The sequence below is a fragment of the Neovison vison genome, chromosome 9, assembly GCF_020171115.1.
Source record: "Neovison vison isolate M4711 chromosome 9, ASM_NN_V1, whole genome shotgun sequence".
NCBI classification, from domain to species: domain Eukaryota; kingdom Metazoa; phylum Chordata; class Mammalia; order Carnivora; family Mustelidae; genus Neogale; species Neogale vison.
Window position 1 is genome coordinate 75,217,423 of NC_058099.1, and position 25,541 is coordinate 75,242,963.

General features: G+C 39.4%; 1 protein-coding gene across 5 annotated transcripts in view; it reads left to right on the forward strand.

Moving 5' to 3' along the window:
• The first annotated feature begins 800 nt into the window (after positions 1–800).
• The window catches only part of TUT7 (terminal uridylyl transferase 7), a 59,874-nt gene continuing 35,133 nt past the window's right edge, over positions 801–25,541 (forward strand). For 3 of the 5 annotated variants that reach the window (XM_044265774.1, XM_044265777.1, XM_044265778.1), the window contains exons 1-11: positions 801–938; positions 2,087–2,637; positions 7,879–8,060; positions 8,383–8,499; positions 9,001–9,178; positions 10,734–10,822; positions 12,835–12,886; positions 13,608–13,677; positions 14,462–14,588; positions 15,729–15,848; positions 22,577–22,729. In XM_044265774.1, coding sequence (XP_044121709.1) covers positions 2,118–2,637; positions 7,879–8,060; positions 8,383–8,499; positions 9,001–9,178; positions 10,734–10,822; positions 12,835–12,886; positions 13,608–13,677; positions 14,462–14,588; positions 15,729–15,848; positions 22,577–22,729 — 1,608 coding nt within the window. In that variant the 5' untranslated portion in view covers positions 801–938; positions 2,087–2,117. Of the gene's footprint in view, positions 1,002–2,086; positions 2,638–7,878; positions 8,061–8,382; positions 8,500–9,000; positions 9,179–10,733; positions 10,823–12,834; positions 12,887–13,607; positions 13,678–14,461; positions 14,589–15,728; positions 15,849–22,576; positions 22,730–25,541 lie in introns of all 5 variants that reach the window. The other 2 variants (XM_044265775.1, XM_044265776.1) reach the window with 2 other exon arrangements.

Here is a 25,541-nt window from a genome sequence, read left to right on the forward strand (position 1 = left end):
CACGGATTTAAATTTAATGCTCTTAAAAAGCAGAGAAACCAAAACTGACACACTTTTTCAACGCTCTCTGATTTTATTCGTTTCAAAGCATTTAGAACATGACGGACTGCAAAGAAGGTCAAAAGAAGAAAAGATAGGGAAACCGAGTTGTTTGTTCGCGAGTTCCAGGCGTGTCTTCTTCGTTCAAAAACTCGCCCGTGACTCCCAGATCATCTTTGTGATTACACACATTCTTGAATACACGGTTCTGTTTCGTTAAGTAAAACCAATCCGTAGACAGCCTAAGAGAAAAGCGGAGCATCTCTCCCGACCACACTGAGATCAGGGTGAACGACGGATTATTAGACACTGACATTTCTAAACGGTCGGCAATTAAGACCTCGCTGAGCCCTTCTTTCACTCGGACTTGTCAGAAAAACAGCAGGAGCGCCACGAGGCCTCAGCGTCAGGCTGCACTTGCCCGGGACGCCAACGAGAGCATCCAGGGGCAAAGCCGAGCCGTCGGGCGTCCGAGCCGAGCGAGCCCCGCGCCTCCCGCGGAGAACCAGAGGCCTGCTCCCCGCGCTTCCGCGGTGCTTTCAAGGCCTGTTAGAGACCTGCGGCCCGGGTGAAGCCGGCCCCGGCGAGGAGAGGAGGGACGGAACCGGAACACGGCTGCCTGGCCCGGGTCCGGAGCCCAGGAGCCCGCGCCGTACGGCGGCGGCGGAAGCAGGCGGGAGGGGGCGGGGCGGGGGCGGGGCGGGGCGGGGCTGGGCGGCGGGCGCCTCCGGGCGCGGCGCGCGTTTCCGGCGTGAGCGGCGGAGCGCTCGGGCGGGGGCACCGCCTGCTCCGAACAGCGCACAATGAGACAGCGCTGAGCGCCGGAAGTGGGGCCGAAGGAAAACACGGAGAGGGAGCCCGGCCGGGACAGGAAGAGGCGGGGGACCACGGCGGAGGTGGTGAGTGCTTCGGGGAGCCTTCTCCCCGCGTCCCTCCCAGACCAGCCGCCGGGTGGGTCTCCGGTGGGTTCCTTGGTCTCCGGAGTAGAGGGCGGGCCCGGCCGGAGAGGAACGTTGGCTCTATCCCCCGCCGGCCTCCTCGCCCCAGTTGAGAGGACCTGGGAGCCCTCAGGCCGGCGGGGACTGAGCTCCTCGGATTCGAGTCCGCATCTTCACTTTGTGTCAGACCCTGCCGGCGCCGGAGAAGCAGGGACTTGGGTGGAGGCACTCGGCCCCGGCCCCCTGGCCGGCCGGGGGGACCCCGGAACCCCATTGAGGAGGCAGGTCACTTCCTGCTTCCTGGTCCCCGAGGTGGCTTCGTGGCCGGGAGTGCGGGGACGCCTCCTCTTTCTCTGCCTTCTGCCCCGAAGGGTGTAAACTGAGGCAGATCGGGGTGGGGCGATCAAACGGGGTCGAAGAGGGAGAACTGCTGTCCGTGACAAAACCAAACTTGTTGGGGTTAGAGAATGAAGACTGGGGAGGTTAGCTGGAGTTGTCTCTTAATCTGAAATCCAGCCCCCTTGACGAGGGAAGCCTTGGTGGGGAGCGAGGCCCTCCCCAGGCCAAGCGATCGAAGCCCCCGGTTCTGGATAGTGGTGGTGAGGGGGAGCGGAGGCCCTTCCCTAAAGGACGGAGAAGGGACAGGAAAGTGGAGATGAGCTACGTTCACAGAAAGTTTCGGTTACTTTGTATAATACTTAAAAGTAATTGCCAACTTTTTTTTTTTTGAAGTCCGTTTCCGGAGTTTTCTAACAACAGAGGTTTGGGAGTGAGGGTTTTGTTTGGGTTTGTGGAGAACTTTTGTTTTATTGGTAAAGCCACCCAACTTGATATGAGTAACATTTTTTTAATACTCCAGTTTTCGAGACTGTAGGGAGTTCCCCTAGTCACATATATAATCTTCATGTTAAATAGTAAGTACTAATTTTCGTGAAGAATATTACAGGATTCAAGCCTCCCGACTTTCAGTGTAATGCGCTGATTATTAGAATGAGGTGGAAATTAGGAAAACAAGAGTTTGTATAGGCTTTTGAGCATCTGTGCAATAAACGTGTTGTATTTCAATATCTTGTTATAGTTTGATGATTTCCCAAAATGCCTAATTTCAGGTGCAGAGTAAGAAAATTGAAGTCAAAGACCATGGGAGATGCAGCAAAACCGTATTTTGTGAAACGTGCTAAGGATCGAGGGACTATAGATGATGAGGATTTCAGAAGGGGTCACCCCCAGCAAGATTATTTGATAATGGATGATTATGCTAAAGGCCATAGCAGTAAAATGGAAAAAGGCCTTCCAAAAAAAAAAATAACACCAGGGAACTATGGGAGTACCCCCAGAAAAGGACCATATGCTGTTTCCAGCAATCCCTATGCATTTAAAAACCCAATTTACAGTCAACCTGCTTGGATAAATGACAACCACAAAGATCAGAGTAAGAGGTGGCTCTCTGATGAACTTGCTGGTAATTCAGACAGTCGGAGGGAATATAAACCTGGACCTAGAATTCCTGTTATAAACCGACCAAGAAAAGACTCCTTTCAAGAAAGTGAGGATGGATATAGGTGGCAAGACACAAGAGGCTGCAGAACTGTAAGACGACTACTTCATAAAGACTTGACAAGCCTAGAAACCATGTCAGAAATGGAAGCGGGAAGCCCTGGTAATGTGTTCCAACTTGTCAAGTTACAACTCCAAAGTCGCAATGTCGTTTTCATCCAAATGAGGTTTATTATTTTCAGCAATGTAGTTCTGATTTTTCATAGTTCCTGCTTATTTAATGTGAATACTTTAAAAATTGTAATCATGGTATTTGGGCAACTTAAAAACATTGCATGTACCGATCACTTCAAAAGTTCACTTGGCTATGAGGCCCATTTTACTTCAGTAAACATATTTCCCATTGGTGCCTTTTACTCTTTCGCCCTGGGTACTATATCATATTTTCTGAGTGGTGTATAATGTATTTTCTAAAATTATGTATTGTAATTTTGTATTTGAATAGCGAATGCGTCCATAATATAAATGACAGAATATAAAGCTAAAAAAAATCGTATTCAATGTAAGTACACAATATAGACTGTATGTATTTCCTATCACAGAAGGTTATTTGTCTTTTGGATGGAGTATCGATCTCCACAGGAGAGTAGTCCACGATTTTTTTTTTTCCTCAAAAGTGACCATGGCAAACAGGCTGGGACACATTAAGTTTTGAAAGTTAGGAAATACAGATGAAAGTTTTGCCTTTTAGTTTCTGTAGCACCAAAACCCATTTCTGAGTGCCCTCTGTGTTTGATAATAATTGCCTCAAAGTGAGTATAAGTTTTTCTAAAAGGTGAATAGATTTGTCCATGTAGCAGTGATTTTTATAAACAGGAAAATTAGCTAATGGACAGTAGTTACTGAAATGAAAGAAACTAATAAATCTGAAGGAAAAAGTAAAACAGTATTTAGTCTGAAAATATAAATTATGCTTGGGAAAATGGGCTTTTAAATATATTGGCTGTAGGCCTTTTTTTTTAAAGATTTTATTTATTGGGAGAGTGAGAGTGAGAAAGAGAGAGCATGCCTGAGCACACAAAGACAGGGAGGGAGAGACAGAAGTAGGCTTCCTGCTGCGCAAGACTTGATCCCAGTGTCCTGGGATCATGACCTGAGCCAAAGGCAGACTCCTAACAGAGCCCCCCAGCTGCCGGGCTGTAAGCCTTTTTTTAGTGACCATATGGAATGGGTGGCAAATTGGCCGGCATTTTAAAGTTTTTTGTTTTGTTTTGTTTTTTTTTAATTTAAATGAATCTAGGCAATGTTGGCACTCTCTCCTCGGTATCCAGAAGTCCTTTTCTTAGGTGTTATCTCACAGTGGCCAGTTACATTTATGCATGTTACTGGTAAGGCATTTGAATTTGTCATCTGGACATTTAGAATACTTAACAGAAAACATCATTTTTTATCTTTAGGGAATCTTATGATAGTCTTAAATGAGAGAAGAGTTGCCATTTTAGGTTTCTTAAGGTAGGAAAAGCAAGAGAATATGTCTTGTATAGTAGAAATAGAATGAGGTGTTATAAAGGAATCCCAGGAGAGAAAAAGCTTGGCTGCATGAATCTTTAAGCTAGAAAGAAATTGAAAGAATTGTCTGATCTAGTGCTCTGTTGTGATAAATCAGGGTACAGTCACAACTTTTCAAAAAAGCAGGCTGCTGTGGTCTGGCGAGGTTAAATGTATTTACTGGGGTAGTGGCTGAGGAAGTGGAACTGAAATTGAGTGCTGTGCTGCTTTGGCCGTTAACTCAGCCTCACTGGACCTTGAATCTGACAGAGGGAAGACGAACACACTGATAATTTCTTGGCCTTTGATTGGTGTTTATCTTTTTTAAAAAGTCTTCATATATTTAAGTATTTCTATATTATTGTGTCCAGTAGGACATGGATATCTTAACGCAGTTACCAATAGTCTTTTACAAGAAAAAGTTGGTCTTGAGTAGCATTATAAAAACAAAGATGTATAGAATAAAAGTTTGCAACCAGATAGACATTAATAGGGACTGTTAACAGACTAAAAACTTCTTGTATATGTATTCTTGTTTAGTCTGAAAAGCAGCTAAGAAAGTTACTTTTAAGTGGTTTTGAACAGGAAGTACATACATTTTTACTGTCCTTTTAATTGAAGACAGTGCCCAAACGCCCATGTTCTCTGTAAATGAAAAATACGTATGTGCTTTCCCAACTGCGAGATGAAGAACTGTTCAGCTTCTAGCCCTTGAACATCTTCATAAGGGAAATACTAAGCTTTGGTATAAAATAACTTACTGTAGAGAGAAATTCAATTTGAAGTATAAACTTTGCACTGCACTCAGGATCCCAAAAAGGATCTCATTAAAGGGACTGAAATTTTCCTTGAATCAGAATTCTCTCTTAAGGAAGGGTCTCATTAAATGATGTGAGAAGCCAGTGAAAATTATCTTAGAGTTGCTTTGTTTTTTAATACTTATTTTCTATTTTCCAGTTCTGTGTTACCGCCCTGTACTTCATCCCTCAAATATCCTAGATTGCCAATTTAATGTATTTGGGACAATTCCATTAGTGATCTTAGCTGGAAAATATCCACTCATATACACATGTCCTTTGTGAATGGTATCATGGGCCATAAGCAAATAAAATATGGGAGACTCGGAATACTGTATACAGAGCATTCATGTTATAAGACACCTGCAAGAGCCAGGTAGTCTTCCTCTTTGTAACTGTGGGAACTTCTTAGCAACATCCAGTTTTGTCTTTCAAGATTCCCTTCAATGAAACTTTATTTGACCATTTTTACCATGCAGTCCTGTGAATCTCCGTTCGGAAGGTGATACTGTCTTGTCAGTTATGGTCTACTCTAGATGTGAATGGATATAAGGGGGGATTTCAGTAAGTTCTTTCCAGTTCTTAAATTGTTAGATAAAAGGCTGAATTTCAGAATTCCATCCAGGCTTTAATTTTTATTTTAAATCCCATTACTTTCACTTAGTCATTAGTCCCTGAGTAAGTTATTTTCTTGGGCCAGCATTTTCCCCATCTGGATGATGGGGGCAGTATCAGCATCTATGACAGGATCACTACGGGGATGTAACAAGGCAGTGCACATCAAGTACTTACATTGCATCTGTCGCATAAAAAATACTCCATAATGACAGCTGCCATCGTCATCGTCATCAGACAGAATTTCTGCAGCCATCCCTTCTCTGTATAAAGACAATAAGGAGTGGGGCACCTGGCTGGCTCAGTTGGAGAATGCAACCCTTGATATTGGGGTTGTGACTTTGAACCCCACAATGGATGTAGAGATTACCTAAAAATAAAATCTTTAAAAGGAAAAAAGGAGTTAATCGTGCTCTTTGAAGGGAAATTGTCATCCCAGAAGATGATAGCAAATATAGTTACATAAAAAGCCTTTGTGATTCGAGAGAGGAGGAGTTAAAAATGGAATTTGGTTCCATATCAATTACTGTAGTATAACTAATATGGACTTTTTTCTTTCTTTCTTTCTTTCTTTTTTTAAGTAGGGATTCATCTGTATTTTTTTTTAAGATTTTATTTATTTGACAGGAGATAGAGCAGGTGCACAAACAGGGAATGGCAGAAGGAGAGGGAGAAGCAGGCTCCCCACTGAGCAGGGAGCCTGATGAGGGACTTGATCCCACAACCCTGGGATCACGACCTGAGCCAATGGCAGACATTTAACTGATTGAGCCACCCAGGTGCCTCTAATATGGACTTTTCTAATGGTATTGCACATATTTGTGTAAATCTCTAATGAGTGTTTGCCAAAGTAGGAAACTTATGAACACTGAAATCAGATAAAATTATTTAGAGTAGAGCTTGGAAGATACACAAATTAAATGAGAACAGACACACCTCTAAGTTAAAAGAAGTGCTTATCTCAGAAGTTGATGCAGTTGGAGAGCATAGTCCTTAAAAGACGGTGATAATTTATTTAATTGGGAGTAGAGGAGCATTAAAAAGCAGGTATTAAAAGTAGACTGGTTTTTCTCTGCAAACAACTACTGACCTTGTGTATTATTTGTTTGGCCTGTTTTGATGGCTTTAAAAAAAAAAAAGAAACTATTTGTCCTAATACTTTAATTTCTTTCAATTGCCACTTAAAGAAGCTATTTATGGAATTTCATTGTATATTCATCTTATGGTACTTTGAGCACAGTGCTTGCTACTTTTCCTTTAGAGTTATTGGCAACAGCTTTTTGTTGAAAATTAGAGAACCTATATTTCCCTTTTCTGACTCAGAAGTTTTTTCAGACAACTGGTTTATTGTAACTGCTGTACAAGAAATGCATTCCACTGAAAACTTGACATAGGAATTGCCTCATGCAGGGCTTTTCAGTAGGTTTATATTTGAAAGAGTAACTTTTGATCAGCCATTTAAACATTATTCAAAACATCACAATTTTAATTGGAGAAATGAATTTTATTTTAATCGTATGTAATACTGATTTATTTTCAGAGCTTGGGCTATTTAAAACAATTTTTTAATAGATTAATCCCACAGTCATCTTCAGTTCCACAGGTAGAAAAGTTGTGAATTTTTTTAAAAGGCAACAAATTGACTTATTAGTTACAAAGATTGTAGAAGTAACAGCAGAGTTTAAATGAATTAGTCTATACTTGTAGAAAGCTTATTTCAACTAACGGCCTTTTTTTCTTTGAAATGTGCTTATTGTACAGGCTGTCCAAAGAAGCTAAAATGAAAGTAAAGATAAGATGGGAACTAGTTGTCCTCTGTAAATAAAATTTTGGCTTGAACTGCTTATATCCGTGTAGGGAGAGGGCCCAATTACATGAAAGCTGAATTTACAACTAAATGATGGATTTTCATTGCACGTGATAATGTAATTAATTTCTGAGTTCTTTGGAGATCATATTGTCAGTCTTTGCTCTGTTGAGGTTGTTTACAAAAAAAAAAAAAAATGAAAGCAAATGTGGATAGTTTTCAGTAGAATAACAGGTATACCAGAATATATTTCATACATTTATATTGTATATCATAACGTATTAGGTGTATTAGAATTACAAGTATACTTACCTTCAGAGGACAATTTTTACTATTGCTGAATATGTTCAGGAGTATACTTGGAAGAAATGATAAAATCACATTGTATGGTTGAAGCGAATTCTTTTCCAGTGTTTTTGAAAGAGGATTTCTGTGGGTTGGTGTATCTAGATGAGGTGGCCAATGAGTATTCACGCATTTTATCCATGGAAGAGCTTTCCTTTTGCTGTGTTCAGATGTCGTTCAGATAACCACATTATTTAGTTAATAAATATGTATGAATAAATATGTACGGTCTGCTTTTTTGTCAGAGCGGTATTACTCAAGATTACCAATAATATTTTCCCCCTAACTTAAGAAAACAAGAAGCAGAGGTCCAGACCTCGGAAGCCACGTAGGACTAGAAATGAGGAAAATGAGCAGGACGGAGACTTGGAAGGCCCTGTGATTGACGAGTCTGTGCTTTCAACGAAGGAGCTCCTGGGCTTACAGCAGGCAGAGGAGCGATTAAAAAGAGACTTCATTGACAGGCTAAAAAGGGTAATGTCTTTTATTTGTTACTTAAAGTCCTTGTCTTGGTTTAAGCTGTGCTAGTAATTGGAACGTATGCTTTGATGAGTTGTAGGATGCTTAGGCATCCTACTACAGTTATTAGCATTTAAGCGCTGTAAGTTAAAAGTGGTACTCAATTTGATTTAATAGAATCACTTCCAAAAAATGGCCATTAGGATAGTGGTTAAGAGTGACAATAATATATTAACAGTTTTTAAAGTGATGGGGAAATCATTTCTGGCTAACTTTTGTTTGCCTCTGTTTTGGAAGATACTGTATATATATATCTCTAAATCTCTCCAAATTATAGCGACCAAGAAACTACCCTACAGCTAAGTACACCTGCAAACTTTGTGATGTTTTAATTGAATCCATTGCATTTGCCCATAAGCACATCAAAGAGAAGAGGCACAAGAAAAACATTAAGGTAAGTTTAATGTAACCCAAACAAATGTTTATTTGTTAGTTGTTTTTACTTGTCATCTTTGTGACTTTTCTGTCTTTAAGGGTATGATATTAATAACTTCACTACTTATATTACTGAATTTATTTTAGACAAAATACATTGGTCAGATATGTTTTGCTGGGCAGTCTTGTGAATTTCATTAAGAACAGTATCAGGATGGGTGAAGTCATTGATAGGACCTTGGTATATGCCCTTGTACCCGTAATAATAAAGCAAATAATTTGTCATTGCTGCTTTTAATGTTTTTTCCCTGCACTTTTTCCTTATTTTTGCCTGCCTTCTATTATCACTTTATGTGCATAAAGAAGTATATGTGTTTGATGAACTGAAGACTAACACAGCTAAGGTGAGAGGGAGAGCTAAGAAAAATATTCCAGAATATTCTACAGGGTGTTATCTCAGTGAATGGTAGAAGGTAAAAACTGTGTGAGTCATTTTTAATCTCAATATTGATCTTAAAAGGAGAAACAAGAGGAAGAGTTGCTCACTACGTTACCCCCGCCTACACCCTCCCAGATAAATGCAATTGGTATTGCCATTGACAAAGTGGTACAGGAGTTTGGCTTACACAATGAGAACTTGGAACAGAGACTAGAAATTAAACGTATCATGGGAAATGTGTTCCAACACAAGTTACCAGGTATTTTCTAGATTTGTTTTTCTATTTAGCTACCTAAAAGTGCCTCATGCATTTTTCCAACCCATAGTAATTTTCATTTAATAGAAATTGAGTTACCATGTCCTGAAGCTCTTAATTTTTGTTTGTTTTTGTTTCTTCTGGCTTTCCCCCAAGGTAACAAAGACTTTTATGTGCACTGTCATTAAACCTATCTTCATTATGAATTTCCTTGTACACATGTACTTTAAGTTAAATGCTCCCGATTATGGGGGCACTGTGGGACTCTTGTGTATCTACCTGTTTACCTTCCTACCTATTCAAATTGACGCAACATTTTGAGTTAAAATAAAAGTATATTTGATTCATTCTCAGGTTATCTGTGTCCCAAAAAGGTTCTGTTTAACCACTTTTAAAAAGAATTGCAACATCTAAAATGAGCTCTGAACCTATTTTGTAATAGATTTTGTGTACTGTTGATTAAATTTTCCAGGCTATGTCTGTGGAGCCACAGAAAACTATTTTTTAGAAAGCTCCACAAGTGATTCTAACCCACAGTTAGGATTGGAATCACTATTCAGAAGTTATCACCATATCCCCCATAGAACCATTTGTTCTACTGAAAAAGCATTCATATGGCCTATCATTCATTCTTGTGTATACCTTCATAAAAATAAAGGGCAAGGATCTGTTCATTTCATTATATCTGTATCTCATCCTTTGTGTTATAGACAGGTTCCAAGAAAGGGATTTGTAATGTCAAAGATTTGTGCTGTAGATTTCCATTATAAAATGTAATGTACTTTGTCATGGAAAACTGTTAAAACTCAAAGAAACCACTTGACTTAACAAACCTAGAAAACCCCACAAAAACCCCTGGTGGAAAGGAGATGATTTTTTGGCGCAGTAATGTTAAACATTGGGGGAAAATGCCATAAATAAATATAGGCAGCAAATACACACACCTGTCTTCCTTTTAAGAGTGAATTGCTTGTTGCCTAACATTTTAAGTTATATCAGTGATTTTATAATTATTTTTCAAAAGTTTTCCCTAAGAGAGCATATTGTATTAAGCGTCTTTTTGTTCATAATTATACTGAAAAGTAACTTTATGCTGATTTTTATGAGTATTCTATTGAAACATGATCTTTACAATAAATTATACCTGTGTGTGTATTTTCTAAAAGATTAAATGTTTGTACTAACTCTTGAGTATACTATCAGGTTTATAAATATAAGACAAAGTTAAGCATCGTTTTTAACTTTCAGATTGTAAAAATCCTGGCAAATAATATTTTCTGCACAAAATATAAAATAAGTTAGAATTTTTTAAACATGTTTTACAATTGGCATAAAAGAGTAGCTGTTAACCTAAACTGCAGTCAAAACAGCCTTCCCCCGTTACATAAAACAAAATGAATACAAGCAAAGAGCCAGCTGTTCCTTTTTGTTTATTTATACTAGATTTGAATACTTACATTCATGCATAGTCTTAATTGATGGTTCCATGTCTTAAACAGCAGTGTTTTGTTATGACTTCTGAGAAATTTCACCTTATATATGACTTTTTTTTTTTCAGATTGTTCTCTGAGATTATATGGGTCATCCTGTAGCAGATTGGGTTTCAAAAATTCAGATGTAAATATCGACATTCAATTTCCAGCCATTGTAAGTACGAAATAAAATGTTGAAATTTTCACAGAGTGGTCTGGAAATTCTTTTTTTTCAAATGTGAGCTATATAAGAGTATATATTTAGATACCTGAAGATAATATAAGTGGCAGCTTTCCCCCCTAAAACTTCCAGTTCCATGCTCTTCTGCCAACCTTCAATTTTAGCGCATTTCTTTTAATACTGTACAGATTTCTGTACTTCTTTATAGATCTTTCTTGTATACTTCAAATGCTGGTTTTATAACTATGTAACTCTAATGAGGCTTTTTAGGTTCTGTTAACTTGAGAAGATTAAATTATCTTGGTAAAGTCAACTTTCCAATGTCAGAGAAGAATTTCAGATTTTTTTTTTTTTTTTTTTAAAGATTTTATTTATTTATTTGACAGAGAGAGATCACAAGTAGACGGAGAGGCAGGCAGAGAGAGAGAGAGGGAAGCAGGCTCCCCGCCGAGCAGAGAGCCCGATGCGGGACTCGATCCCAGGACCCTGAGATCATGACCTGAGCCGAAGGCAGCGGCTTAACTCACTGAGCCACCCAGGAGCCCAGAATTTCAGATTTTAAACAGTGTGGATGTGGCAACATTTGTGACCTGAAAACTCCATTCACTCCTAAGTTGCTACTTCTATACACCTACTTTGTTAAAATAATTTGGCGTTTGAAGACTCACACCTAACCTGGATTTCTGGTTCAAATGTGATAGAAAAAGATATGAGTCAGAATTTTGAATCTGGAAGGCACTCTAATAGATCATCTGTTCATCCACTGCTGGTTCCCCAGGCCAGTTTGCAGATGGTTTATGCCATTTACCTGGTTTGCTAGTTAAAAATAATGAAGAAGATTCCTGGGCACCATCCTCAGATGTTCTGTCATACAGCTTCTCATTCATTGCCATCCCTGATGGCTCTAGCTACGTGGTCAGCTGACCAATAGATTTTACTCTTCTTTTAGCCTTCAGTCAAAATTGAATTAAATTTAAACTTGAATTAAAATTCAATCAAAGTTAGTAATTTACCAGCATAGCAGTTATTTTGGTGTCATCATTCATTTAGCAAATCCTCACTGAGTCCGTGTTGTATGCCAGGCACTGTCCTAGATCCCAGAGAACAAAACAGTTAGGATTCCTCCCTCATGGAACTCATGCCTAGTGGAGGAAATAAGTAATTACATATATATGATTAATTAAAATGAGAGCTATGTTGGGAAACAAGGTTCTGTGACAGAAAAGAACAGGAGATGTGTAGATCCAGCCATCATGAAGTCCCCTTCGAAGCAATGGCTTTGACTCTAGGCTCTAAACAATGAAAAGGAATAAAGAAGTCAAAGGGTGAGTGTTTCAGGCAGAGAGAGCAGTGTTTGAAAGCACCCTAAATCCCTACAGAGCTTAGCCTAGTCAGGGAGCTGAACGGAAGGTGGAATGGAAGCCATGGTGGAAGGACCAAGAGAAAGAAGCATCCGTAATATTAGGACAGAGGGCCCAACATGCAGATCTGTGGGCCTTGGTAAAGAGTTTCACTATGACCTAAGGGCAGTAGGAAGCTTTGGGGAGTTTTAAGGAGGGGCAGGACTAGGTCTGATTTATGACGTTAAGTGGTTGTGGTTCCTACGTGGAGCAAGGACTGGAGAGGGCAAGGCTGAAGTGGAGACCAGCAAGCAATCTGTTGACGTGATCTTACAGTGATCAGCGACATGAACAGCTTGACGTCTTGGATGTTTGCGGAGAGGCTGATTATGTCAGAAATTCGTTATGCAGGAGGTGACTGTGCGTGCAATAGATCACTTGCCCTCATTTGGCGTTCGTCTCTGTCTCTGACTGATGTGTACACGGAGCATAATGATTAATTTATTTCCTGGGGTAGCAGCGTGCTTTCTAATTTGGAAAGGAGTTTGGATAACTTCCAATGACTGTGTATTATCTCAGTGAAACAACAGTACTTATGGATTGTTGTATTCATTGATTTGTTTCCTTCGTGTGGATTAGTAATGTTTTCATTGATTTGTTTCCTAGATGTCTCAGCCAGATGTTCTCTTACTTGTTCAAGAATGTTTAAAGAACAGTGGTAAGGCCAAATTCTTTCCACGTTTTGCTCTAAATTTTCTTTCTTTTGTCATAATTTGAATATATCTTGTTTGTCAAACGTTGAAAATAGGAAGGAAGTCATGCATCTTTTAATTATTTCTGTGGGTAATATCCAAACAAAACTATTCTGTGATTTAAATTAATACCTCACAGCTGATAAATAGGTGTGACCCAACCCTGATTAATAAGTCATCAAATACTTGCTCCTGGTCAGGGTTATCAGTGTCCAAAGTAATGTCTGGCTTAGGACTTGAGGACTCATTTACCTGTCTCATCCCGTGAATTAGTCTTTTCCATCCTTCTTGTTTGGGTTGGATGAAACATGGAAACATTCTCCTTACTTCAGTCAATATGTATTTTGAGCCCAGATATTTTACAGTAGCTTTTGCAGCAGTTTTGTTTTTGCATATATCCTATCCACATTTCTAATTAACCTTATCCACATAACAACACTTAAATATTCTGATTCAGTAGTGAGTCAGCTCTAATCAAATGTGAGTCTTACAAAATAAGGGTTTTAAATTAACGTGGTTACTTGACTGCTGTACATAATACTGTTTCCCTTTTCAAGGCATCTCAGAGCTTTATTTCGTAATCTTTCAGAAGGCCAAACGGATTAAGTCACAACTTGTACTTCATCTAGTTCTGCTTTTAAACAGAGGTTTAATTAACCTACTTAATATTTTTTCTTCTTTCCTCAGACTCTTTTATTGATGTTGATGCAGACTTCCACGCTAGGGTGCCAGTGGTGGTGTGCAGAGAAAAGCAAAGGTCTCCATTTCTTTAAGCTGTTTATATATTAAATAGAAACTTGCCAGGAGCACGTGTACTTTATTATATCTTAATGTCCAATTTCTAGAATACCAAGCTCCTTATGTAGTTAATTTCACAGGCTCACTATTAGCATTCTTTCTATATTTTGGCATTTGATACAAGAGGAGAAGGTGTTTTATTTTAAAAAGAATAAAATTATTTGAAAGGCAACAGCAGAGGAAGGAAGTATTTTGACCTATTTCATTTCAGTAAAAAACAACTTTATCGAAGGGCTACTTTCTGTAGCCACCTTACTTTGTCATCCTTTTTAGCAGCATTTTTAGCAGTGCTGAATAACAATTAGCGTGACATCCCCCATGTGTGTCTTCCTCCATCTGGAAGCATTACCATCACCACAGTACATGGGTGGTTTGTAGGCTGTAATGATTCTTCATTAGGCAGATTCCCCCAGCTCTTGGGAAAACACTCTTTTACAAAGATGAATTCCTCCTCCCATTTGAACCATTTTACCGTATTTTCCTGATTTTTATTTCCCCCCAGAAATAGTTTTAATGTATGAAAATACAGAGTTTTCGTTCTGAGAAATAAAGTTCACTCAGAGGATAGCTGCCCTGTCTTCTTCTTAATGCAGTGACCTAAATGACCCGTAAAGATTTTGTGAGTTTTTTATTTTCATTTTGAAGATATTTATTATCAGTCAAATTAGTTATTGTCGGTGTAAATAATACCTGATACCTGTGTGATGCTTTTTATCTTTCTTTTTCTTTCCCCCTACCCTCAGTGGTCTTCTTTGTAAAGTGAGTGCAGGAAATGAAAACGCTTGTTTGACAACAAACCATTTAACTGCCCTTGGAAAACTTGAATCGAAGCTGGTTCCTTTGGTGATTGCCTTTAGGCACTGGGCAAAGGTAGGTTTGAGTTCTTTAAATGTGTGAGCACTTTCTATGTATGCATAAACAATCTGCTTTGATTTTTGCCTGGTTAATCTTACGTTTGGATGCATATTTATAGACATGAAGAGAGTAAGCATCTGAGCATTGGAACAAATTTTAATGTCTGCAGAAAGGAAAATTTATTGTGTCTATGTCACCGTAACATATTGCTGAAAAGATCAAAATGACTTATAGTGCTTATTAAAAATCAGATTTATGGGTCAAATACAGAATATGACCCAAGAATTTGCATTCTATCTAGTTTCCCAACACGATTCTTAGGCACAGGAAGGTTTGAGTGATACCATTTATAATCGTGTACGCAGAAACTTCAAAAAACTGAGGTCATTCTCTGCTCATTTCTATAATGTTTAAGTGTGATATCTCAATATTTATTAGGGCTTTTAGTATTTCCTTAAAATTGAAGGCCCCGTGATGATTATAAAATTGAGATTCTGTGTAGGTACTTTATAAAGAAAAGCTAGAGCTTTACTGATTAAGATTTGGCAGTAACAGGGACACCTAGGTGGCACAGGATTCTGGGATCAAGCCTGAGTTGGAATCCTTGCTCAGTGGGGAACCTGCTTCTCTCTCTCTGCCTGCCACTCCCCCTGCCTGAGCACTTGAATGCGTTCTCTCTCTCTTTCTCTCTGACAAATGAATAAAATCTTAAAGAAAAAAAAAAAAAAGATATAGCAGTAACAGTAGTCTATGCTTTTTAAATGGTTATTCCTGTTGGTGCTAATGAGTTTGCCTACATTCTCTCCCCAGTCACCTTTCTGAGCAAAGCATGAATTTTCAAGGCATTAGGTTCAGATGAGGGGACCATTAAACTGAGCAGAGCCAGTTGGCTTGCACTTAGGATTGAACCATCATTTTGATTTCACTAACAAGTGTGTTAACAAAGTCAAGTGGATTTGCTGTGGGTGTCAAAAACAAAAAATTAGATTAAAAATTTGAAATGGAAGTTGCCCCTCAACATCACAACAGGTGGTTGCTTCAAAAGTTTCAGGAAGTTGTATTTTTTGTCACTGTGGTGTTTGGGGTTTTAGACCAAATTATATAAATCATAGACTGGTACAAAAGAGTGCTTATCTTTTTTTCTCTTATTTGTAGCTTTGCAGTATAGATCGCCCTGAAGAAGGAGGCTTGCCACCTTATGTGTTTGCCCTGATGGCCATTTTCTTTCTTCAACAGAGGAAAGAACCTCTTCTGCCTGTTTATCTAGGATCATGGGTATAAAACTGTTTTTGCTTATATATCTGATACTGATTTTATTACAGGGCCAGAATTGCTTACATGTAATTTCAAAATCTAAACTTAACCAGAGCGGACATGAATTTATTTATCATGCTAGTATGAATATTCATGCCTCTCACTGCTGAAATCTTAGTGTATTTGACTATAAGATGCTGGTATTTTAATTTGCGAAACACGTAGGGTCCTGAGGACTTTAAACAAGACATTGTGAACCCGAATTAAATTTATCCTTTGGTACATATTTCCTTTGGGTATAACTAGATGCTTAAATTTACAAGTCACCTCCAGATAAACTGTACGAAGCATTCAGTTGCTGTAACTTACTTTCTGTTCTAGTCTAAATAGCTCTCTGCATTCCCCATTCTCTGGGAAACGAAAGAAAATAGAAGTATGGAGACTGCAAGATGCAGAATGTTGTCGTCACCTCTTGAATAGTATTTTGTTGTTCAAGATGAGTTAGAATTCAGTAATGTGACCACTCTTTCTACATAAATTAAAGTTGATTTATTCAAGTAGGATCGAAGAAGTTTCCATCTCAAAGTCAAAATAATACTCTTCTCATCATTTTGGGAACTTTTCTTTTAAATCCTAGGTGCTTATCTTGATAAAATCTTAGATGTATACTTACTATATAAAAAGTCTAACTTGGTAAAAAGCTTATTTCGGCACATATGGTACCGTAACCACCTTTCTTCTTAAAGTACACAGGATTCTCATCATTTAAGGAGGATTTGTTCTGCAAGAGTAGCTTAACTATGAATACATATGAAAAATATATGATTATAGGGAAGAGCTTTTTCTTTGTACTTATATAGTGAGTATTGAGCAAGGACCATTATCTTCTGGGTCCTAGGAACAAAGACCAAAGCAGAAGGAGCCCCTCGTAAACTCTGTCATGGAGAAGGGATCACAGACCACTGTGTGTCCCACTGGCCTGAAGAGTACTTTCTTTGTGCTTGTGGTACTGAAACTAGAGAATGCATGGGACCAGTGGGTGTCTGCCAGATAGCTGTGCTGGCGGAAAGAAGAGAGAACAGTCAACCCTTAGCTGATAAGTAACTATTTCTATGAGACCCAAAAGGGCCTGTGAAGGTCTTTAAGGTTTTTCTTTCACTTTAATCCATAGAGACAGGAGTTTAGAATGAAACCAAACCAATTAGATTCCTGTGCCTGAGAGGGCCTTTAGAACACATCGTATGTGTTCCCATGCCTACTTTTTCTGGTGTCTTGGTCACCTCTTAGTAGTCATCTGTCACTGATGTGAGGATGCAAGAAAAGGGATGTGTCTGTTCTGGTGATATGATTCTCCTCAGGATTTGCTTAAGAATACAGTAGTATGAGTACCTTGTTCAATGGCTAGTGTATTCTAGGCAGTGGTACTGGACATCCTCTAAAGTGACATTGAATTTGCTTTTGATTATACCATTTGTTTATTTAAGATTTAATCACAGAAACAGGTATGTGGTGGCCAAAAATGGATTGAATTCTGTGATCAAATAAGGCACACTCTACTGCCTAAACTGAAATGAGTATTTTAAACTCATCAGGCATCAATGCTAAAGTCTTAACCAATACTAGAAGCTTCTGCTAGGGTCATAGAAATATAAAGCAAGTACAGGAGAGAAATTAAATTCAGCTCCTTATTGGTGCCAGAAATTTTACATTGTTATTCCTGTACAAAATGCTTTGAAGATTTCAGTTACGTTTATAAAAGTTTCTAAACTGTTAATTCCTTAAAATCTTTAAAGCTCTATGTACGCTTGTCATTTTAGTTGGCCCCAAAGGGAATATACGGATAACTAAGATGAAATTCCCAGTCAAGAAGTTCAGGTATCGTGCCTCTGTGCCCTCATCTGTCTCTTCAGAGACTGTTGAACCGTTCCCTCCCAACCTACGCCGACCTCTTCCATGTCGGAGGCTGTCCTTACAGACCTTTTACTCCCATGTATCGTTATTAGACTTTGATTTGACTAAAATTAATCATAGTGAGTTGTGACTGATGAGCAGGTTTAACCCTGTCTTCTCAGCATCTTTTATCCCCAACAACTAGTCTTCTAGTAGTTGTTCTTTGGAATCTACCTAAATCTGTATAGATTTAGCTTTTAGCAGTTATTTTCCCATGAAAGATGGCAGGTAATATAATAGAAAAAAGAGTAGTCTAAAGTTTGCTAGCCCTTCGATTCCTCCAGATCTTGTCACTTACACATGTCCTTAGGACCTTCAGCAAGTTATTTATTTTCTTGGAGCCTCGGAGTCCTCACCTGAGAAATTCTGAAATGAGATCATGAATGTAAAGCTCCTGAACCAAGGCAGGAGAACAAATGTAGTTCTTTTCCCCCTCAACAGAAAGTCAAGTTTTACTTATGATAGTGGGGCACAACCTCCTGACCAAATGTCAGTTATAAATAACTGCTATAAATTCTCAGCAAAACACAAAAAACAACAACGTGAAGGCTCTAGAGACTGAACAAGCATTAGCAGACTTCGGTTAGAGTCAAACTTTGGAGCAAGTGGCCAACACATAGTGAGTTTCTGTTCTTCTTTTGTGGCTTTACCCTGAAGGCACGCACTCTGACAGCAAAACCAGCCCACTCTCTGGCCAGAGGAGCTAGGGCCACCAGATAGAGGGGAAAAATACGGAAGGAAAGATACTGAAAATGGAACCCTTAATTCCCTGTGTAAACTCAGCGTGTCTCTGACCAACTCCTGAACCAATCTAATCTGTCCTGTAAGGAGCTTGGAAGTCATCACTCTGTCTTCACAAAAAGGAAAAAAAAAAAAAAAAACTGAATAAACTCAAAATCAACAGCTCTTAGATCTATTAGAGATTTGAAGTCAAGGAAAGCCAATGCCCCTAGAACTGGAGAGACAGACAAATTATAACTTGTTAGAGCAGAAGCCCAGGAGCAGAGCCAATACCGGAGTAAGAGGGCTTAAACTGTGGTTCTGGAGGCTCAGTCTGCACAAGCCTGAGAGTGAAAAATAGCAGGGGCCCCAGTCTTAGGGAACCTCCCAGAGATTTCACAGGTTCTACTCCAAGAACCCCCACCAGATTCTCAGGGTGGAGATCCAAGAAAAATCCCCTTGTGCTTTTGGCAGGATGAAAAAAGAAGTCACTATTTTGAAGTATGCCCAGAGCACGCTATTCTCCTAAACAAAAGCCTGCCTTCAAGTGAAACTTTTTTTTTTACCAGGGCCTAACCGGCCTAGGGAAACGAGAAATACCCAATTCCAGCCCCTTTCCTGTGCCTTCCTGTCTTACTTCAGGTGGGGAGGATTGAAAAGCACTTTGTCAAGGTCACAGTCCAGGAGCACAGGCTCTGCTAAAAGACTGACACCTGATCATAGGACTATAGAATGCTTCCCCTCCCACAGACCTTACCACATTGTTAGGGCTTCTGCATAAAATGGGATTATAATGGCAAGACCTCAATTCAGAAGAAATCTTTTGAGAAACCCAAAAACAACAGGGAAGACAAAAACAAGGACACCAGAGAAACTTTGAGCCTCTTGACATCTACAGCTAAAACAATCAGTAAACATAGCCTAACTCCTAGCAAAATTAAACTTTACACTAAAAGCCTTTCTGCCTCAGTTCCTTAAAAAAATGAACTGGGATCAGAATTGCTGTCCACCAGAGAAGAGACAGTCTGCAGTTGGTGTAGCCAAGTTAATTACCTATAAAAGTAGCCACATGTTCTGGAGCAACATAAAGAATCCAAAATTTTCACAATACAGTATAGCATTATAGTATCCAGAATGCAGTCTAAAATTACTCAATATACAAAGCTCAAGGAAAATGGGACCTAGGGGGAGCCTGAGGCAGGGCTCACATCTTACAACCCTGAGATATGTATGACCTGAGCTGAAATCAAGAGTGGGATGCTCAACTGACTGAGCCATCCAGGTGTTGCAACCCATAATAAGTTCTTAAAAGAAAGGAAATAATAAATAAAGATACGGACAAAATCAACAAAGAGAAAATAGAGTAATGGTAGAGAAAACAAAGCCAACTGTTCAATCAGTAATACTGATAAGCCCCCCATAGATTCATGAGAAAGGAAGAGAACACAGTATCAGGAATGAAGGGGAGGTTATCTCTCCAGATCTTACAGACATAAATGGATAAAAGAATATTATAAACAATTTTAAAAGACTTTATTTATTTATTTGACAGACAGGAGATCACAAGTAGGCAGAGAAGCAGGCAGAGAGAGGGAAGGGGAACCAGGCTCCCCGCTGAGTGGAGAGCCCGAGGAGGGGCTCGATCCCAGGACCCTGAAACCATGACCTGAGCCAAAGGCAGAGGCCCAACCCACTGAGACACCCAGGCGCGCCTATAAACAATTTTATACCAAAAAATTAGAAAACTTAGATCAAGGAGACCTGTCCTAGTAAGACTCACAAAAAGAGCATTCAAGAAAAAAAAATAGCCTGTGTAAACTCAGCATGTCTTTGACTTTATTTTATTATTTTTTTATTTACTCCCTTTATTTTTATTTACCCCCTTTATTCACTGAAGAAAATGAATTTGTAATTAAAGACCTTCCCATGAAGAAAACTCCAGGCTCAAATGGCTTTACTTGTGAATTCTGCCACACATTTAAGGAAGAAATAATATCATCTACATAAGCTCTTTCAGAAGATAGGAGAAAGAGGCCAGCATTACCCTGATATCAAAACCAGACACACAAAAGAAAGCTGTTATATACCAGTATCCCTCATGAGCATGGACACTGACAAACCCTGAGCAAAATATTAACAAATCAACTGAGAAATATACAAAAATAATAAAGGAGAAAAAGTCATGTGATCCTCAAGAGATGCAGAAAAAAAAATAAAATTCAACATTCATTTATGATTAAAAGAAAACAAAAACAAAACCTCTCTTCAAACTGGGAACAGAAGGGAACTTTCTCAGCCTGAAAATGGGCATTTATGAAAAACACCTGTCAGTAACATCCTACCTAATATTGGAATCCGGATATTTTACCTGTACCACTGTGAACAAAAAAGGATGTGTCCTTCCCCATCCCACCACCCCCCACACACTATTTCTATCTAAATACTTAAAGGAAGTTCTCGTCATTACAATAAGGAAAGAAAATCAAAAACCTGAAAGGAAGAAGTAGAAGTTTCTCTATTTCAGGTAACATGATGGTTTACATAGAAAATCCTAGAAAACTACAAAACCACCTCTAGAGCTTACTAGTATATTTAGTTTGAACATAGAATACAAAGATGATATACAAAAAAAAATTGTACTTTTATATATTAGCAACATTTAAAAAGGTTTTGAACAATTCCATTACCAATGCTTCTTGATAACACAATAATGAAGAATGAATTTAACAAAAGATCCATAAGACTTACAACTCGAAAACTAGAATATTACTGTGACAGTTAAATAAGAACATAAATAAATGTAGAGACACACCAAGTCTGTGGACTGGAAGCATTGATACTGTTTTCAACAAAAGTGCCTACGCATTTCATTGGGGGAAAGTCTTTAAAGCAGTTGATCATGGAAAAACTAGACAATAAGGGAAAAAAATATAAACATCAACCCTTTACCTCCCAAATTACCCCCAGATTAACTCAACATAGATCAAAGACTTAAAGGTGGAAGTTAAAATGATCAAATTCCTTGGGCACCTGGATGACTCAGTCCGTTAAGCCTGTGCGTTCAGCTCAGGTCATGATCCCAGGCTCCTGGGATGGGGCCCCGCACCGGAGGAGAGTCTAAAGCTCTTCCGTCTGCCTCTCCCTCAACTCAGGCTCTCGCTCACTTGCTCTGAAATAATCAAATACCTAGAAGAAAACAGGAAAAAAATCTTTGCAGCCTGAGGGTGGGCAAGAATTTCTTAGCTAGAGCCCTAAAAGCACATGGGGAAGATGGGACTGAGCAGTGGCAAAGGGACAGATTACCTAAATTCTTTCTAAGCCCTGAATTTTATCCTGAGTTCTAAGGAAACCACTGTGAGCAGGAGAAATGACAGGACGGCTTATGTTTTGGGATTACTCTGTGTACTAAACCAAAAACATAGTCCCACTTGTTGTAGAAATATATTTGAGAAACAGGGACCACATCCGTACCATGACTCGTGTACCTTAACCAGTTTAAAGCCTGTGATCAATCCCACCGCACAGTAAAAACAAAACAAACCTGTTCAACTTTGTTCCACATTTCTTAGACCTTTTGAGCCCAGGCTGTGTTCTTTAGCAATTGACATCTCAGGAACATCAGTAGAAAACAGTTTCTTACATTGAGCATTCACTGTGTGCCTTTTGCTGTGTTGGTGGATTCTGTCCATTATTTCATGTCACAAGTATCACGGAGGAGGTTCTAGTGTAGCCCGTTTCTACAGAAACCTGAGACCTCACAGTTCCTCCAGGGAGCCGAGGTTGGGACCTGTGCAGTTTGACTCCAGAGCCCGTGGCCTTGCGCCCAGGCTGTGTTACCTTCTCATAGACTGTTTACTAAAGAAGTATTTCACAAAATCACCATTTCTTTTGCAAGTGAAAACTTGTTTTTTACTTCAAAGAATATTTTTAAATGAACACACGTCTCACTTCATAAACTGATACGATAACCTTTTCTATTTTCAGTGAGTTATGTTTTCATTTCTTCCAAATAAATAAACTGTGGTTGATATAAAATCCTTTCTATCTCATTGTAATAGGATATGTCTAATTTTTCCTAGATTGAAGGATTCTCATTGAACAAACTAGGGAACTTCAACCTTAAAGATGTGCAAAATGACGCCGTGTTCTGGGAATACACTGAGAGGGTCGCCGGCGATGCAGACACAGCAAAAGAAGGGGCCCCAGAAGAAATGCCTGTTAAAAGGGGACAGGTCTGTTCGCTCTCATTTTTAATTTTGCCATTTACATTTGATTTCACTGTTAGTTGTGGAGTCTGTGAGTTATCAGTCCTCCTCTCATCTGTCAGCTCTCTTAACTCTTCCATGGATGTTTTCATTTCCTAGTCTGTTCAGTCCTTGCAATAGATAAATAATGAGAAAAGGTAAAATTCAGATCACCGAATCCACAGCGAAGAAGTACTCGGTATAATGCATTTCGGTGTCCTCATCCGTACCATTAGGAGTAGGCAGGGAAATTTATGCACAAGGAAAGAATTGCTGTTGAAATTTTAAACAAATCTGAGCAATGTCATTGTACTAGAAATAAGAATAGGAATCTGCCCCAAATTGGTATATGGGCCCTGACCCCACGACCTTCCCCGTAACTCTCTGGTTTGCAGTGGCAGCAGTAGCCACAAAGGACTTCTGAGACCAGGATCCTAGTCCTCGCTCTACTCAAGTCCTGTCGCTCCTCTGGTCCGTGCCTAAAATGGGGAAGTGGCGGCGAGTCGTAGATTCTCCAGTTGTGTTTTCTTGAATCCTTGAGCGCTGGAGAGAGAAGGGAGGTGGTGCCACTCAACCCGTTGCCACCAGAACACCACCACTTTTTTCTGTTTTCTTCTTGGGGTTCCAGTAGTGGAGAAGAGTACAGGCTGTGGATCCAGAATCTTTGAATTTATATCCCAGCTCTCCCACTTCCTGGCTGTGTGTCCTTGGGCAAGTGACTTAATCTTCCTGGGCCCAAGTTTCCTCATCTAAAAATGGAGATGATACTGGTACCCTCTGATAGAGTCATTGACTTCTAGAATGCTTAACTCAGTGCCAAGCAAGTGGTAAGCACTCAGTAAATGTTACTTGTCGTTTTGGGGTGGGGGTTTGTTTTTGTCTTTTGGAAAAGAAAGAAGAAAAACAATAACGAGAAACAGCTTAAGTACCACTAGTGTAGATAAGTCCACGTTTTTGTAAGTTCCACGTGGTGGTATTATCAAGTCATCTCGGTGAAATGCTTACGAGCCCTTAGCGATAAGGGTTATGGATAAAGAGGTGAAATTTAATGAGGCTTTCAACTTCTGGGGGTTTACTTTGTGTTCTCAACTACAGTGTTTGGGACCTAGATAACTTCGGATTTCAGGCAGTTGTGCTTTGTAAATCTACCTAATGGCATTATCATACTTGAAAAGAATATTTGTGGTCAGGATTTAGTGGTTAATAAAATACTATACCACCACTTGTTTTGAAGTTCAGTATAATAAAGTGTGATGGGCAACAGATTTGTATCCCTGAGAAGGAAAAGCTGTTGCTGTAAGCCCAAGCAGATACTTGATATTTACATTTTTGTGTTATTTGGAGAGATTATTAGTCCTGCTACTGCATCAGAAATGAAGACCTAGGCAGGGTCGAGAGTGATTGCATTGTCTGGTGAGAGAGCACTGTACCAGGATCGAGACCGATTGTTCTCGTTCTGCCGCTGACAATCAGTGGGACCTTTGACGAGTCACATCAAAGGTCATGGGCTTTAGTTTTCTCTTGTAACTTAATGGGAGTTGAACTGGATTACCTCACAAGAGCCATCTTACAGTTGTGACATTATGTTTCAATGATAAATGGATTTCTTGTACTTAAAGACTATAAATTAAAGAATACAGAGAGCAACCAAATCTGCCAGATGCTTTCCCTTGTTTCTCATTTAATCCTCATAACTATCCTGTGTTATAGGTGGTACCGTCCCTACTCTGCAGATAATGATAGCGACCATTTTTTGAACATGTGTGCCAGGCACTGTGCTAAGCTCTTTACAGACATTCTCTCACTCAGTCCTCCCAACAACCCTCTGAGGTGGGTACTGTAATCCCCATTGTTCAGATGAGGAAACTGAGCCGTAGACAGCATAGAGCTTGGCCAGGATCATACATGGCTAGTACATGGCAGAGTTGGATTTCAAGCCTCAAGTGTCCCATTGCAAAGCCAGTTCCATTAGCCACTATGCTTTCATGCTGACTGAGAGTGAAGAGGCTAAGGCCAAGAGCAGTTAAGAGCTATGAAGTGGCAGAGTCAGTATTTGGACTTTTTTTGTTTCTATTCTACGTCCTATGCACCTTCCAGTATATTCTGTCACTGTATGTTCCAGTGTGTTGAGAGTCAGTGAATGTAAAACTGGCATCAATTTCTGATATGAAGAGTTACTTGACTTTGGAGCACCTGGCTGGCTCAGTTTTAACAGCATGAGACTCTTGATCTCGGGGTTATGAGCTCAAGCCCCATGTTGGGCATAGAGATTATTACTTAAATAAATAAACCTCTTAAAAAAAAAAAAGTTGACTTTAAAATCAGTTGTCCCTGGCAGATTCAGTGAGCTTATGAAACTTCTCAGAGCAAATGAAAGGAGTGTTTTGCCTTTTGCTCTCTGCCTATAGAAGCCGCCTATTTTTGAGTGCATGAGCGTAGCGGTGCCCTCCAGCGGCAGGTCCAGGGAGAGCTCTGTGCTGAGTAGCAATCCGGGCACGTTTCTCTCCACCTGTCATTAAGGCTTCAAAATAAGGAGTGCCCCCTGGTTGCCTAAAATTGCCCCTCTGCTCCTATGATGATGGTTAGATTTTAACATGCTCTCATCCCAGGAGTGCAGGGTAGAAATGCCGTTTTCCCACAAACAGAATATAACCTAGATGTGATTTACCTAGATGGATTGTCAAATTCCTATCTTTGCTAAGGTTTTTCAGGTTTTTTGTAATTTGCTTGAATGATCTCTAGTTTTTCAGATTGTGCTGACACCTGAACTCACCTGTGTGTTTTCTCTTTGCTATTAATA